We start from the raw sequence: 15834 nt of genomic DNA on the forward strand, positions 1-15834 counted from the left end.
CCATTTACAAGCACCACACACACATCCAGTAATTCCGAGTGAATAAAGGGCTACTCAAAGATCTTAAGGGACTGCTTAAAGCTAGTTGGTTGCCACGTGGCATTATTTTATCGGGGTGCTATATATACTTTCTACTACATCTGAATCCTTAATTGAGAAAGGGAGAAGGCCAGCTTAAAACTATTCTCTCTGGTTTCTTCTTCAAATATAGTTATTTCTGCACTAATAGAAATGGCAAACCAAACTCTGCGTGGGTAGTTGAAGGGATCCCAGTTCCTCTTGTTTAAGAACTTTGTTTTGAATACTGTCCCTTCTACCTGGTCATGGGCCAGTGTTTGCAGAGAAAGCTGCTATGTCTCCAGGTCTGGAAGTAAATTGGTACCACCCCTCCCAACATTCAGGCAGAACATGAACTGGAGGACTAGCGGAGAAGAAGGCAAACTGAGAGACTAGGTGTGAGTGAACTCTTGGGCGGGCTTGTGTGACAAACTCTTCCCATGTCCTTTTTGAGACTGATGACCATAAACATACATTTGTTTCTGGAACGGGTAAATTTCTCTCCAATGTTGTTTCAAAAAGAGAAAGAACAGCAAGAACAACAACAAAAGGACAGATTTTTTATCATCCTATTGAGGGCTTATTTATAGTTTGTAGTTTCCCTTGAAAAACAATGGACCAGTGTCCTATGGGACAGACTAGAATCTTGTGATCCTATTACCCCCAAATTAAGCTTTATTCGATACCAGGGGTTGACCAATGTTTCTGTAAAGACCAGATGGTAAATCTTTTTGACTTTAAGGGCCACACATGGTCCCTAAAGCAGCTACCCGACTTTACTATGGTGGTGTGAAAGCAGCCACAGACGATACATATGAATGAGCATGGCTGTGTTGCAATAAAACTTTTCCGAGAGACCCTAAAATGTGAATGTCCTGCAGTTTTCACCTATCACACAATATTCCTCTTCTTTTGATTTTTAAAAAAATTTTTTCCTGACCATTTCAAAATCCTGAAACCATTCTAGCTCCTGGGCTATAGGCAAGCAGGTGGTGGGCCAAATTTGGCCGTTAGGCCATAGTGCTGATCCCTGTCCTATGTTTTACACCATAAGCTAGATTTCCAGTAGCTCTTTGAGAGAAGATTGGACTGAAGTTTTTGTTTTGTGCTGCATTTGAAAATAAGCATCCAGAGTGCCAAAGTCATTGAAACCACAAGTCACACATCCTGCCTCAAGCACTTTGAGAGCTTTGTGCTCAGTAAATGTTCAGGGACCTTTGACATTTTAAGACCTGACAGGAAGACCCGGCTATAAAAATGCAATAGTGAAATTTTGGGAGAGGCATGCAGAATGTGTTTTGGAGGTTGGGATAAATCTTTGTCCTAACACAATATTAAACATTTCCATGAATCTGTGGTGGGGGTGGGAGTGGGAAGGTGTTCTACCTGCCTAGAGGACCAGGGGCAGAGCTGGAGAAGGACTCCTGCCGGCCATTTGGTCCTCACATGTCCTGATTTGTAGGGTAGGCACCCGGGGCTACAGGAAGCCGACTAGTCAAAAGAGGCAGAAATACAACTTTCACTTGGCACAGGTCTCTGAACATATTATAACAAGTGAAAGGTGCTCTCCAAAGCGTGGCTCAGATTTATTCTCTATGCAAGCACATTCATCCTAACACACACAAATCTCAAATTCCACTAAATCTTAGTAGGTACATGCAGGATGGTACCAGTCTTATTAAAAGTGATTCAGTTAGCTTTGTGATAAACAGACCTCCCATTAAGTTGCATTTCCCGGTCTACACCGGGAACAGTTAGATATAAAAGACCCTAAAGTCCCAATGCAGTAGGCTGTTACTCAAAGATAGGCGGGTTATTTTAACTATTTACATATGTGCAAACGCACTGGTTTTTTGTTTGTTTGTTTGTTTGTTTTGTTTTGAAAGTTGGTATACCATGCATCTATTGGGTTTTTTCCATACTGCCCTTTTGCAATTATTCGGATCCCAGTCTGTGTGACCCATTTGTCTTCATAATGGCGGTACATTTGGACACCAGTAGGTAAATTCACACACAATTTAGGGAATAATATTAATACCAGAGAACAGAGTTCATAGCAACAGTTGGTATTAAGTAATTTTGTGAGTGTCTTTGAAACCAGAATATTTAGCAAAAGTAGTAAAGTGGTAGCCCTGAATTTAGGTGGATGCCTCAAAATAAAACAATGTTTTTACTTTCCCTTTGAAAACTGTTTACAGAAGTGAACGTTTATTATGCTGGTCTCAGATGTTTCCAATTGTTACTTTTTTATGCTCTGAACTTTGGGTGACCTTTTGTGGTAGCCTTTTTGAATTTTGATAGACTGAGGTAATTTTGAAAAAAAATTAAAAAAAAAATTTTGTGGTGTCCTAAAGATGCTGCCTACTATGCAGGTGAGATTGCTCTCTAAATTTTAGGAATTTACTTTAGAATCTTTCTATGTCTTCAGGTCAGTTCATTTGTCCTAAGCCTTGTAGATTCAATGACTTTATCTTTTCTGTCGTAACTCCCACCGAAAAGAGCAGAGAGAAACTACAAAAAACTCATGCTGAGACAGCCGGATAAGTTTATCCATGCAAGTTCATTGAGTAGTAATGGCTTATGAAATTCAATTTTGTTTTGTTGAGCCTATATGCCTACTATTTACCTGAGTTCCCGGTTGGGGGGGGGGCAATTAGTTTATTACGATGATTAATTTCATCTTTCTAAGACTTTGCTGTTCCCATCCCTTATCCCCAATTAGAATCCCATGCTTTATGTGGAAGCCAGGAGAGAATTGGGAGCATGAATCTATCTTAGCAATTTCACTAGCTAGACACAGGCCGACGCATAGTGATTGATGTATACAGTCAAAAACTGAATTTTTACACAGAATCCCAGTTTTCAGAACACATCTTCAAACTCATGACCATGTTAAACTAATAATGGAAATTAGGTTAAATTTGAGGATTTCTGGAAATAGTGACTCGTGCCTTCTGTTTTCTTCTTTTGGGGAAGAATTAAGGGCCCCTGCTAAAATTCTGCCCTCCAATGTCTTTATACACTATTATACCTTGGGCTAGTTTTTTGAAAAGGAAAAGTGGCTAGGCATCCATTTGGTATGAATTTAGAGATACCACCTTTTCTTTAGTACTTGAAAGCAGCATTCAAATGTAAATGTCTTTGGGAATAGTAACCTCTAAATCTTCAATCAGTTAGCAAAAAGATAACAGTAATAGAGGGAGGTGAGTGTCTGAGGCTCAATCTTAGCCCTGGGGAAACGCACTGAAGGGCAAACTGTACTGATGCTGGAGTTGGCCTGGCTCGGTGTTCTTCTATCTGTGTGTGGCCCTTTCATTCTGAACTGCAGATGACAAACTTTCAGTTTCTCAGAATCCTGCTACCATGGGGCCGATCTACCTATCTGCAAGCTGTAAGCTCTTCTTGTGAATGGATTTCCTACTGAAATATAGTTGGGGACCACATTAGAGCTGCTGCCGCTTAATGTCTTTAGCACAGAAGACATCTCATACCAGGTGCATGCCGTGAATGCATTCAGAATTTAGGATTTCACCCAACACCTTTTTAAGCAGAAGGGGGCAAATGCACCTGTAACAAGAGGGCACCAAATAGGTTTATATTCTACAAACTTGCCATTTACATCTAAGTCAACTGACGGTTTTTAGCTTTTAAAAGCCTATTTTAAAAGTATTGGGGTGCCTGGATGGCTCAGTCGGTTAAATGCCCAACTCTTGGTTTCGGCTCAGGTCATGATCTCATGGTTCATGGGTTCGGGCCCCACGTTGGGTTCTCTGCTGATGGCAGGGAGCCTGCTTGGGATTCTCTCTCTCTCCCTTTCTCTCCACCCCTGCAACTCCCCCCTGCCCCTCACTCACTTGCTCACTCTCTCTCAAAAGAAATAAATAAACTTAAAAAAAAAAAACTTTAAAAATAAATCTATCTTCTTTCCAAGTGGGCTTGTAGTACAAAAAGTGAAAACTAAGTTAAGCTGCCTATAATAAATTGGGAACCATCATTACAGGAACAGCGTAGAATCCTACTGCTAGTGCCAAGGAGGGAATTGAAACACAGTCCTAATGAAAAAATATTAATAACCATGCTATCATCCTAATTGTCTCATTTAATGAAAGCCTCTTATGTGACCAAAACCAACCCTCCATATGGTTCTTTCAATGCAAATAGCAAAGCCATTCACACTGAACGGCAGTAATTGGGCACCACACAAGCATTTGTCTCATCTATCGAGCTCTCATCCCCAAACTTCAGCCTCAGTGGGTACTCAACAAACAGCAAAGCAGCTTTCAGGATAAAGCAAGTGGGTGTTTCCTTTTCCAAGAATAAGTAAAAGATGGACGCCATGATGAAACCTCTGTCTATTGCCCCCTGTGCCTTCAAAAAAAAAAAAAGGGAAATTGTCATGGGAAACCCGCGAGGACAGGATACAGGCAATTAAAACCAACAAACCAATATACTGAGTTCCACTCTGTCTTGCCCTCAGACTGGTGCATCAATTCTTTTAGGGCCATTAATCTGACGATGAAATTCTGAAATTCCTCTTGGGGTTTCCTTCTGCCAGTTCTGTTACCTGGTTCTTGAAGGGGGAACGGCAAGGATCTTTCTTTCCTTCTTTGCCAAACATTTAAAGACCTGGAGTTCTCGGGGCCACCAGTGAGCTGCCCAACGAGATTCAGGCCAGTTGCAGACCCTGGTTTTGATTCTCCAGTTTCATTCCTGACAGGATGAAATTGTCTATGACAGTGTGTCATGTTTGGAAGTGAAAGGCCATGAAAACTACCAAATCAAATTTCTAGTTTTCTTTACATTGGGATATATCAAGGAAAAATGGGTCTCATTTAAACTGATTTTCCGCACTCGATAACCCTGAGCCATTTTAAGCATCCTGAGGGTGAAGGAGAATGACCACCATTTGTTTCGAGAGGAAAGACCACTGCGCTAATGCCGGATGAGGGAAGAGTGAAATATTTACACTTCTTTCTTTATGGTAATACTCAATATGTGTTTCAATGACGCCTCACAAATCATTGAAAAGAAACGGTTAATCCCTAAAGGATACTCTAATGAATTGGGTTAAAATTCTTTGTAGAATTTAATTTTCTCAAATGATGAAAACATCATCTTCAGGCATACTGATGCTGCCAAGCTTTTTCAGTGCTGTTTGAGACCGCTCTTATGAACTGGATTACTGAGGCTATAAAGGGGCCTTGGCATGGTCATCTTTTCTGAAAACTCTATTAGCAGAAAGGAGGAGAGCCTATTCCTTCAGGGCACCAGCACAAACTCACCACTTGCCTAAGAAGGAATGCAGTGCCCTTATCACCAACCCCTGGGGCTACAGGGAGCGTGGCTTTGGTTCTCTGGGAGGGACCTGAGAAGTTTCTTTTCCATATTGCCTTTAGGATGAACACCTGCCACTTATAAACCATATACAGCTTGTTCATGGCTACACTGGTCCCAGGTTGTCTGCTTCAGCTTCATATTAGTGGGCATCTTCATGAGTCATTGACCTCCGTGGAATGAAGCCCAAACATCCACCACTTTGCTGTGTTGGGTCCTTCTGGCTTCACTGTAAGGGCTCTTCACAGTTCAGACCCTGCAGAAGTCTCCTGGGCCAGAATCAGAAAAATCTGATTTGGCTCACCATCTCTTGCCTCCAAGGACCTGTGTAATGCTATCCCCCTATATATTCACTTTCCTTGGAAGAGTCCTACAGGTGATTTTTTGGAAATGACAGCCTCACATCCATTTATTTTCATTATTTTTAAATTTTTTTTTGAGAGAGAGAGCATGCGCACAAGGGAGGGTCAGAGGGACACAGAGAATCTCAGGCTCCATGCTCAGCGCAGAACCCGATGCTGGGCTCGATCTCATGACCGTGAGACCATAACCTGAGTGGGTCTCAAGAGGTGGGTACTTAACCGACCGAGCCACCCAGGCGCCCCTCACATCCATTTTTATTACTCGAAGGTCAAGATGTGTTTGCTAGCCTCTAGCCTGCAGAACCAAGAAAGCTGAGTTTGGTTTCATCAAAGTAAATCCCGAACCACAGGAATGAGAACATCTAGTCTCAATGGTCACTGCGTGGCCATCCTCAGTGGCCTGCCTGTGAAGCAGGCATCCCATATGGATTTTGTTCTCTTCTCCCCTCACCCCAAGTGGCAGCTGGCACTGTGACTGTTCTACTTGTAGTGAATTCTCAACAGTTATTCCAAGATAGATTAGGAAGCTGCTTTGCGACCTTCGTCTGTCCTTTTGCACTGCCCTCTGGCCATTTCACTGTTCCTGTGCATCCAATTAAACGGGTGGACAGAGGAATAAAAGGAGATGACCTCAATATGAGAAGATTCTGTTTCTCATTAGATGTCCTGGTGGAAAAACTAGTTATATAGCACTGCTTATCAGCCATGAGGTTTGAGGAATTTCATTTGCTCACAATTGCTACACCATCACCCATGAACGTTAACATTCCAGATGAACTCTTCTAACCTCTGCATGAGAAATATGTTTTAGTTGACCCTTGAAAAATGTGGGGAGTTAGTCGCCCCCCCCACAGTCGAAAATCCAGTATAATTTTGACTCCCCTAAAACTCAACTACCAATAGCCTACTGTAGACGAGAAGCCTTACTGATAACATATAAACAGTGAGTTAACACATACTTTGAATGTTAACGTTCATTAGACTATTCTTATAATGAAGTCAGCTAGAGAAAAGAAAACGTTATTAAGAAAATCCTAAGGAAGAGAAAATACATTCATAGCACTAGACTGTATTTACTGAAAAAAAATCCTATATAAGCAAGCCTGCGCAGTTCAAGGGTTCAACTGTGTTGTTCAAGATTCAGCTGTGTACTACTATGAAAAACCGTTAATAAGGTGTAATTATGTGCTTCTCTCCATCTTGGCACCCTTTCTTCCATCTCGCCTGCCTCCTCTCCGCTCACACTCTCGTGTCTCCTGCACTTTATCCAGCATCTGTTCCCATAGCAACGTGGTCAAGCTGGCTATGTTTTCACAAGAGTTTCTGGAATATGAAAATCATGAGGCCTTAAAGACGAATGATCTAATGGTAGAATTTCAGCTACTGCTGCAGAGCTGAGGGAAAAGACAGGAATCCTCCCTCACATCAGCCGTGCAAACTGTCTTCCTTTGAGACCCATTCTTATTCCTGTCAAGTCTGTTCATTAGGAAGGAAGTTTCTGAGGTCAAGTACAGTTAGTATCCGATGAAGAAGTTCATGTCCTTCATTCAAGGAAGGATTACTGAGTTTCCCCTAAGTAGACAGTATGGTCTTGGTGGGTTTAACTGTAACTTATAAAAAAAAAAAAAAAAAAGTGTGGTTACAGGGGTATCTGGGTGGCTCAGTCGGTTGAGCATCTGATTTCGGTTCAGGTCATGATGTCATGGTTCGTGGGTTTGAGCCCCACGCAGAGCCTGCTTCGGATTCTCTGTCTCCCTCTCCCTCTCTCTCTGCCCCTCCCCCACTCGTGCATGCTCTTGCTCACTGTCTAATATTTTAAAAAAATTTTTAAAAAGCATTGTGACAATACAAAGTGCTACCGAAGTTTAGACACAGGAGGATACTTCTGGCTGAAGCAGCTAGTTTCCGATACTGATCTGTTCGGCATCTGTTCAGCGATTCTGCCCACCGTCTACTTCCTTTCCTGTGACCAATTCTCCATTTCGCCGTGCTACCCACCTAGCCATCCCAGGGGGCCAAGAGCCCTGAAGCACAGGGTTACTGCAGCTGAACGTAGAGAACAAATGTGCCACCTCAGCTTTGAAATGCAGCGAGTATGGACCCTGAGTAATCGTCAAAGTTTGCTCACAGAATCTGTAATTGCAACTTTTATCTCTGACATTCTTTGCTCGGCGGTGTGGCTTATTTAGCGTGATCCGTATGCCAGGCAAGTCGCAAGGCCACCTGTGTTGCTGCCTCATAGCACACACTACTGACATTTCTCCCATTCTCGGCGATTGCTAAGCCTTTCACTTTATATTCCCAGTCTTCCCCCCCACCCCCCATTCAGATCAAAGTAGAAACTTGTTTGGCAAAAAGGCAGATTATCATCAGTGACATTTGCATTTTAGCAAAAGGAGGGTACAAGAGCATTTTCACTGGCAATAAAATAAAAGCGAATGTCTCCCTCCCCTCCCTTTGAAAACGTTTCTTTCATGATTTGAGGGCGACTGCTTTGCTAGCTTTTCGATACTTCTGGAAGCTGAAAGGAGGGGGAGAGTCAGGTAAAAAGTGCTGTCACAAGATCAAGGACGGTGAATTCTCTAACAGAAAGTCTGTGTGCTATGGGACAGCTCTCAGTGATACTGGCACATATTGGCAATATCAGATTTTTGTGTTTTAACACACGTTAATGATCAGTTCCATGCTATATTGTTTGCAACCCTAAGAGAGGCCAGTGACTCGGCATTATGCAGCAGGAAGTTGTGACAAATGACATCTGAAAATCCCGTTCCTCTCTGTCACGTAGATTTCTTCCCACGTAGGAGAAGCTATATTTTTTGGTATAATAATGAAAACCTAAAAGGAACGTGACGATTTCTGCAAAGTGAGAATGAGCTAATAACATGGTACAAGGTGATCTTCAGTAGTCTTTTCTTTATTCTGCTTCTGTGAATATGTTGGTGGCCTTTCTGCTGGAACCAACCAGTCTGCAGAAGAAGATTCTATGCTGTGTCTGCCCCCTCTCGCTCCCCTCAAACTTGGTTGCTGAGCTGACTGAGCTGAGAAGCCTCATCTCCAGGTGTCGCTCTGACTGAAGCCACAGGATCCTATGGAAGTTTTACTAAATGAGAGCAGATTTACTTAAATAAGAGGTGAGCAAACTCCGTTAGGTTGCCTGTTTTTATAAATGGAGTTTGTTAGACAAATCGGCATAGCTGTGTTGCACGTATTTTCTCTGGCTGATTCTCACTGCAGAAGCAGAGCCAAACGGTGCTGAGTAATTACAACAGACCCTATATGGCCTAAACTATTTGCTCTCTGGTTCTTTAACAGAATAAAGTTTTGCTGATTCTCAATTTAAACCATTCTCATTCCATAGTTAGACCAATTTTTGGAAGGTTAAGCTTGAGAGTAAAGAGGTAGGCAGGGCATGCCATTCACTGAAGTTGAATATATTCACCAAAGAAGATGTAAAGATAGTAAATTATATCGACCCATGCCATCCTAATTTGCTATTAGTGAAAACTGCAAAAAGTGACACTGATTGAAAACCAACCTTTTCTGGTCACCGTGTTAGAAACTTTCCATAAAGTGGGCTATTTGTATTCCTTATGTCAAGGAAATTTATTATTTTTTAATGTTTATTTATTTTTGAGAGAGAGAGCAAGACAGAGTGTGAGCGGGGGAGGGTCAGAGAGAGGCAGACACAGAATCCGAAGCAGGCTCCAGGCTCCGAGCGGTCAGCACAGAGCCCGACGCGGAACTCGAATTCACGGACCGCGAGATCATGACCTGAGCTGAAGCTGGACGCCCAACTGACTGAGCCACCCAGGTACCCCTATGTCAAGGAAATTTAGGCTTTCCTGGAGAAGGGCTCTTAGGGCATACCCAAAGCAAGGAAACAGGCACACCCGGTGTTCACACTGGATGATCCTGGACACCGGAGGGGCAGTGCCCCTGTGCGGCCACTTCCTGCTCATTAGAGCCCAGACACAAAAGGTTGTTTACCTCAGTCTCCCATTTTGAAATGCATTTTCCCTACTGTGGAAGGGCCCAGACTGATGACTTTGGGGCACTCTCTGTACCTCTCGTAGGTATCCTATAAGTGGAGAGTAACATGAAATGGAACATGTGCATATTCAGCAAACGAATGACAGCATCATAGATATTTTGTGGCAATTATTTTCATGTGAATGGTGAATTAAAAGTCATCAATTCTCGGGGTGCCTGGGTGGATCAGTCGGTTAAGCATCCGACTCTTGATTTCAGCGCAGCTAGTGATCTCATGGTTCATGAGTTCGAGCCCTGCATCGGGCTCTGTGCTGACAGCGCGGAGCCTGCTTGGGATTCTCTGTCTCCCTCTCTCTCTGCCTCTCCCCTCTTCGTGCTCGCTCTCCTTTTCTCAATATAAAAAATACAAACTTTAAAATTATATATATCAAAATTAAGAAAGTAAAAATCATCAACTCTTATGTTCAGAATGGATTAGGGAACTGATATAGTTCAAACTGTATGATCTGCATTTGCAGAAAAAGGAACAGGGCTGCTAAGCCGTGTGCTTTGGCAGATTGGTACAGGTTATAGAACCAGGGATACCCTGCGGGTCCAAGGCCCATGTCCCCCCTTTTTTTCTTTGTGAACCAAATTCTGTTCTCTGGGCTGGTTTTTCATTCTTGTCCCTGTGTTGATCAGAAAGTGAGCTTGACATAGTCATGGTGTGCATGGGTTATAAGCGCGACATCTCCTCCTTTGTCAAAATTGCTGGGAAATATTCAACCTAATTTTTTTCTTCCCTGTACACTCATACGTTTCTGTATTCTTTCATTTTCAATATACGCCTTTCAAGAATGTATCTATTCTTTCCGGGCTTGCCTGTCTCTGCAAATTCCGTTTTCTTTTAGCAGCAATGCCTCCTCTCTTGATTTTCCTCTCTCAGCCTGACTGCTTTCTAGTTGGGTCCTCCCTTCTTGGATTCTGGATCCCTTTTAAACTGGGGAGTGGCACTCTATCATTTCTTGGCAGACACCTACCTCCCTTTCAGAGAAGAAAGTCAGGTAGGATGGCTGTGAAAATAAAGAACCATGGAAATGACAGAGCAAGCCAAACAGTAAGAAAGGAAGGCTTTGTCTCAAAAGAAAAAAAAAAAAGTACCAGAGGAAAAGAGAAAGAAGATGGTTCTGGCAAAACTTGGTCTGTTTTCTATTCATTCTGGGACCGGAGGGGCGGTGGGGGGAGAGAGGAGTGATTGGGGAGAGAGAGAGGTATTGCCCTCTCCCTGTTGGTTATCTTTCAAGCTGAGTCAAAGCTGCCCGCCCATCAGTGCTCATAGGAATGGCATCACTCTTGCTCCTCCTCATCGCAACTAATAAAGCCCTACCCTCTACTGCTCTGCTGTCACCCACAAGGTTAGCACAGAGTCGAGGGTCTGGTGAAGCAGCAGGCCACATTCACGTGCCTGGGCAACCTGCTCGTTTTAAGTCCTCTGCCTTCCGATCTGGGAGCTATCATCCTCAAACGTTTAATACTGAGGCACCCGCTTTTCAGGCTGGCATGTCCCCGTTAAGGGTTACGTACGTAACGCTTAAGGTGACCTGATGATGGGAGGTGTGAGAAGCTTTCTTTGTTTCTAGACCACTGGTTCAAGACTGTGCTGGGATCTCCCACAAGCACCAAGAAGACAGAGTCTGTACCCCATGTGGGTGGCCCAGTTAGCCAACCTAAAGACGGGACCAGGACCAAAGTTAAGACTTTTCTATTGTGTCCCTCAAGGCAGAGTGGGTGGAAGGAAATGCCACACAGTGTCCTGTTCTTGTTCTTTCCCCACATATGAAGGCAGGCCTCACATGAAATACGACCAGAGGAATCTACAAAGATATCAGGGCCTGGAAACTGCATGGATACACCCAACCCACTTTGTTTTTCAAAACTCTCAGTGACATCCTCTTTCAGAAGTTGCCCCCGATTACCTGTTGATGCTGTTTTTCTGTGCTAACATCTGCCAGTCCTTGCCTTTGGCATTAGGGGTATCGAATGTAGCACAAATCCGCTGTCTGATGGAGTAGGGAATTTTGAAGGCTTTGGGGCCAGTCTGTGCAGGGAAAGTGCTGTCCTCTTGTGCAAAGAAAGTGATGGTTTCTCTTTCACTCTACAAACAAAGAAAGCATGGTCAGGTCTGAATGGAAGCATGACTGATCGATACCGTTATTTTTTTATGAAAATCTATTAACACCATGCACAAAACGCTTGCCTATAGTGATGGGCTCTATAAAATACACTGACACGTTCCCCTTTCTTCTAAAACTGTAAATAACTTCTCTAGTAGCCTGGTGAATCACGTACTGGAGATTTACAATGTGGCTTCCAATCAGGGGAGTCATAATCATCAGCCTTCTACATCCAAAGAGATGTCAGGTGACAGCAGAATTAAACCTTTTTTCTTTTCTTTTTTTCCTTTGTCTCTCAGAGATATATCTAGAATCAGTAGGAAGAAGCCCCCAAGTGACAGATTTTAATTCAATGTAAGGAATGACTCTTTGACAGAGCTGACCTAAGATGAACGGGCTAATCAAAGGAGCTAGCTGGGCAGGTGCCTGTCACGAAAGCTACAAAGGGGAACTGATTGTATATTGATCATCTCAAAGTTTGTGTTGCCCGTCTGAGTCGAGAAGTGTGTGATTCCATAGTAAATATTTTGGTCTTGTTTCAGAATGACATTGCTTTGGTAACACGTGGTCAGTGATGAGGTCTAGACTAGCCTGAGGACTGGTGGCGGCTGGAAAGCTTCTGCCTGCTGTCTGCCCAACCCGCTTCTGATTTAGAGCTCTCTGATGAGGACTGGTTATTTCCATACATACCAGCAATCGTATCCAACATGAGACCATGCAGACATCCAGCAGATTGCAATAGCTGCTGATAAATTTATATGAACCAACAGAATTTTAAAACCTGAAAAGTATCTAACTGAATCACGCCTGTGATTATGATGTGTTACAAGACACAAGGGATTCTACAGATGTAATTAAGGTCTCTAATCAGTTGACTACATCCTGAGCAAGAGGTATTTTTTTCTGGGTGGGCCTGACCTAATCAGGTGGCCCTTAGAAGAGAGAAGCAGCTCTTATCTGGAGGCATCTCTCCTGCTGGCCTGGAGGAAAGCAAATAGTCAGGCTGTGAAATGCCTATAGAGTAGGACATGGGGTGAGGACCTGAGGGCACCCCCTAGAAGCTGAGAGTGACCCCAGTCCAATAGCCGGCAAGAAAGTGTGTACCTCATTCCTGACAGCTTCCTGGAGGAGACATTTGGGTTGGCCTTGAAGGATGAGTAGTCATTGATTGAAAAGAAATTGAGTGGGTAACTAGTTATTTTAGGCAAAATGAGTGATTCTTTTCTGATATGTTGGACGGTTATAAAATGAACCAACTCAGGCTTCTTACTGAACAAAAGAGGTTATGAGGAACATCATTTTGAATCATGGTTTGTAAAATTTCTTTTAGCCTTTAAAAATGTAAATCAAGTAAAAATAGTTTCCTTAAATTTCCTGACTGAAGGCAGGCTGATGTCCTTAAAAAAGATGGTAGAAACTAGAGAGGAAAAAAAAAAGGGATTCTATGCAAGATAACATGGTAGCTGTCACTGGGAAAGGGCATCAAACAGTGTTAACATGTGAAAATGTGGCTTGCCAATGAAAACTGAAAACACTGTATGTGTCCATGACAAAGGACTGCAATAGAATGGGCTTTGGGGAGCTTTTATGGCCTCATTGAGTTGATCAAGCTGACCAAGCTCTGACGTTACTGTTGGCAGGGGAAAGGCCACCCTGATACATAGTCTTCAGGACAGAGGTGGTTATGACTGCAAAGCGAAAAAATGTTACAGAAGACTGACTCTTCAGGCTTTTTTCTCTTTCCTACACTTTAATAAGTGGGCCCCCCTTTCTCTCGTAAAGTTTCCAAATTTCAATATTTGCCATGCACAAGGATGACAATTTATGTAACATTTACGGTGCGTTCTAAAAGACATCTGGGCCACGTAATAAGAATCCTGTAGATACATCACATTTTCTGATTGTTTAAATTAAATATGCAAAGGAACAGCAGATTTCCATGCTCTGCACATCTGAGATAAGCGGCTGCTACTTGGCTAGCTGGGGAGTTGTAAATCAATGAGAAATTCCAAGTATTATGTCTATTTTGTAACAGAAAAGTCATCCCCCAACCTTCCACCACTTTTGGAAGAAAGATAAGAGAATTGCTTGAAGGGAAAATTGTAAGTTCCCATATAAGTTCTTTCTCTCCCCCAAATGGTATTCTTCAATATTATTCCATCAATAAGGAAGGATGTAGTAAATTACTTAGCAATTCCTTCCTTCTCTTCACGTTTAGTAAAATTATTTTGCTCCAGTCCCCAATTTTTAGATCGGTGATACTGTTGCTTTTACAGACTAATCAGTTGGTGATCATTGTTAGGTAATTCAGTGAGGTTACATTTAAAGAAAATCAACCTGCTTCTACAGATTGACCCAATAATGGGCACTCTAAAGAACAGAAAAAAAATACATTATCTTGATCACTGAAATAATTTTTAAATCTGAGAATGGCATGAATGATTATATTCATGTGGAAAGCCATTTACATGAGAGGCATGGAAGAATATGATGGATATGAGGCTGAACACTAAGAACCACAGGCCTTCAAAGAGGATAGTCATTGCGCTGATTTAGATATTTAAAATAAATATTTTACAGATCATGATACACGTATATACGTATCTCTTTTACCTCTCCTGTTAAATTACCTCCGTTGTTAAACCCATGAAACAGACACTAGGACATCCATTAAAGTTAGGAAGATGCTGAGGGCCCTGTGCTTAAATATGCAGGGATTTGTTTTGGGGGATGAAGGGCAGATGATTAAAAAAAAAAAATTCAGGTATCTATTGAAAGCTTCAAAATATTTATTTCCTTATTATTGTTAATATTGCTATTTTTAATCAACAAAACCCTAGTTACTAGTTTCTTAAAAGCACCTAATCACTAGCTTATTAAAAGCACCTTTGGCCTAGAGGTTATAAAATATGCACTTTAACACCTGATCTATTATTCCCACCTCCCCGATCAACAGAGGGTCATGTCTAGAATGTATCTTGTCTCCACCGTAGGTAATCCCGATTTTGTAGCGCTTTATGTATCTTCTTTTTTTTCTGGGACCATCTGTCACAAAAATCCAAGACATTTTTAGGGAGAAGGGGATGCTTTGTATTCAACTGGATCTATGACCAGACGTATGCTTCTGCCAAGAGTGAAACAATTCTAGGGTTAGAAGGATCATGAGTGATCGTTCGCTCAAGACCCTTCTTTGCAGGAGGACTGTCATGTGAGAAATCTATTCTGTTCTTGAAGACTTATCAAATGATCACTTATTCCAGCCCATGCCATCCTTCTACAGTCTTGAGGAAAGAACTTCCCAATTTTCACCTACTTGCATACTTAAAGATAAAATTTTAATGGTGTCATTTTTGTCACTAGTGCCTAAGGCCACTAAAACAAAGGCTTACGTTATGGACAAGGCCCACACTCAGGACTGCTAAATTAGACTTCCTTGACTGAGATCCTGAAGTAGTCTAGTATGGAAATCCAGACTTTGACCTTGAAGGCAGGTATCTCCGTTGGGAACTCTGGCTCCCCATTATTCATTTTATCATCTTGGACAAGAAGGTTGACCTCTCTGAGAATGTTACATCATGTCAAATTGTGATAGTATGGTATATAATCCACACAGAGTTAGGGTGGTTATATGTGAAAGCACATGAAATGGTACCTGACATACAGCAGCTTTCAAAAGTTCTTAATTTTCTTCTTTTTTTTTTTTAACTTTTTTTAAACATTTATTTATTTTTGGGACAGAGAGAGACAGAGCATGAACTGGGGAGGGGCAGGGAGAGAGGGAGACACAGAATCGGAAGCAGGCTCCAGGCTCTGAGCCATCAGCCCAGAGCATGACGCGGGGCTCGAACTCAAGGACCGTGAGATCATGACCTGAGCTGAAGTCGGACGCTTAACCGACTGAGCCACCCAGGCGCCCCTCAAAAGTTCTTAATTTT

The 15834-nt window shown here is 42.4% G+C and overlaps 1 protein-coding gene across 1 annotated transcript in view; it reads right to left on the minus strand.

Annotated features, from left to right (window-relative positions):
• Positions 1 to 15834, minus strand: part of UNC5D (unc-5 netrin receptor D) — a 237344-nt gene that overhangs the window by 7872 nt on the left and 213638 nt on the right. Inside the window, exon 16 of the mRNA XM_032593062.1 lies at positions 11702 to 11880. Within this exon, the coding sequence (XP_032448953.1) occupies positions 11702 to 11880 (179 nt within the window). The remainder of the gene's footprint in view (positions 1 to 11701; positions 11881 to 15834) is intronic.

The sequence above is a fragment of the Lynx canadensis genome, chromosome B1 (genome assembly GCF_007474595.2).
Source record: "Lynx canadensis isolate LIC74 chromosome B1, mLynCan4.pri.v2, whole genome shotgun sequence".
Taxonomy (NCBI): Eukaryota; Metazoa; Chordata; class Mammalia; order Carnivora; family Felidae; genus Lynx; species Lynx canadensis.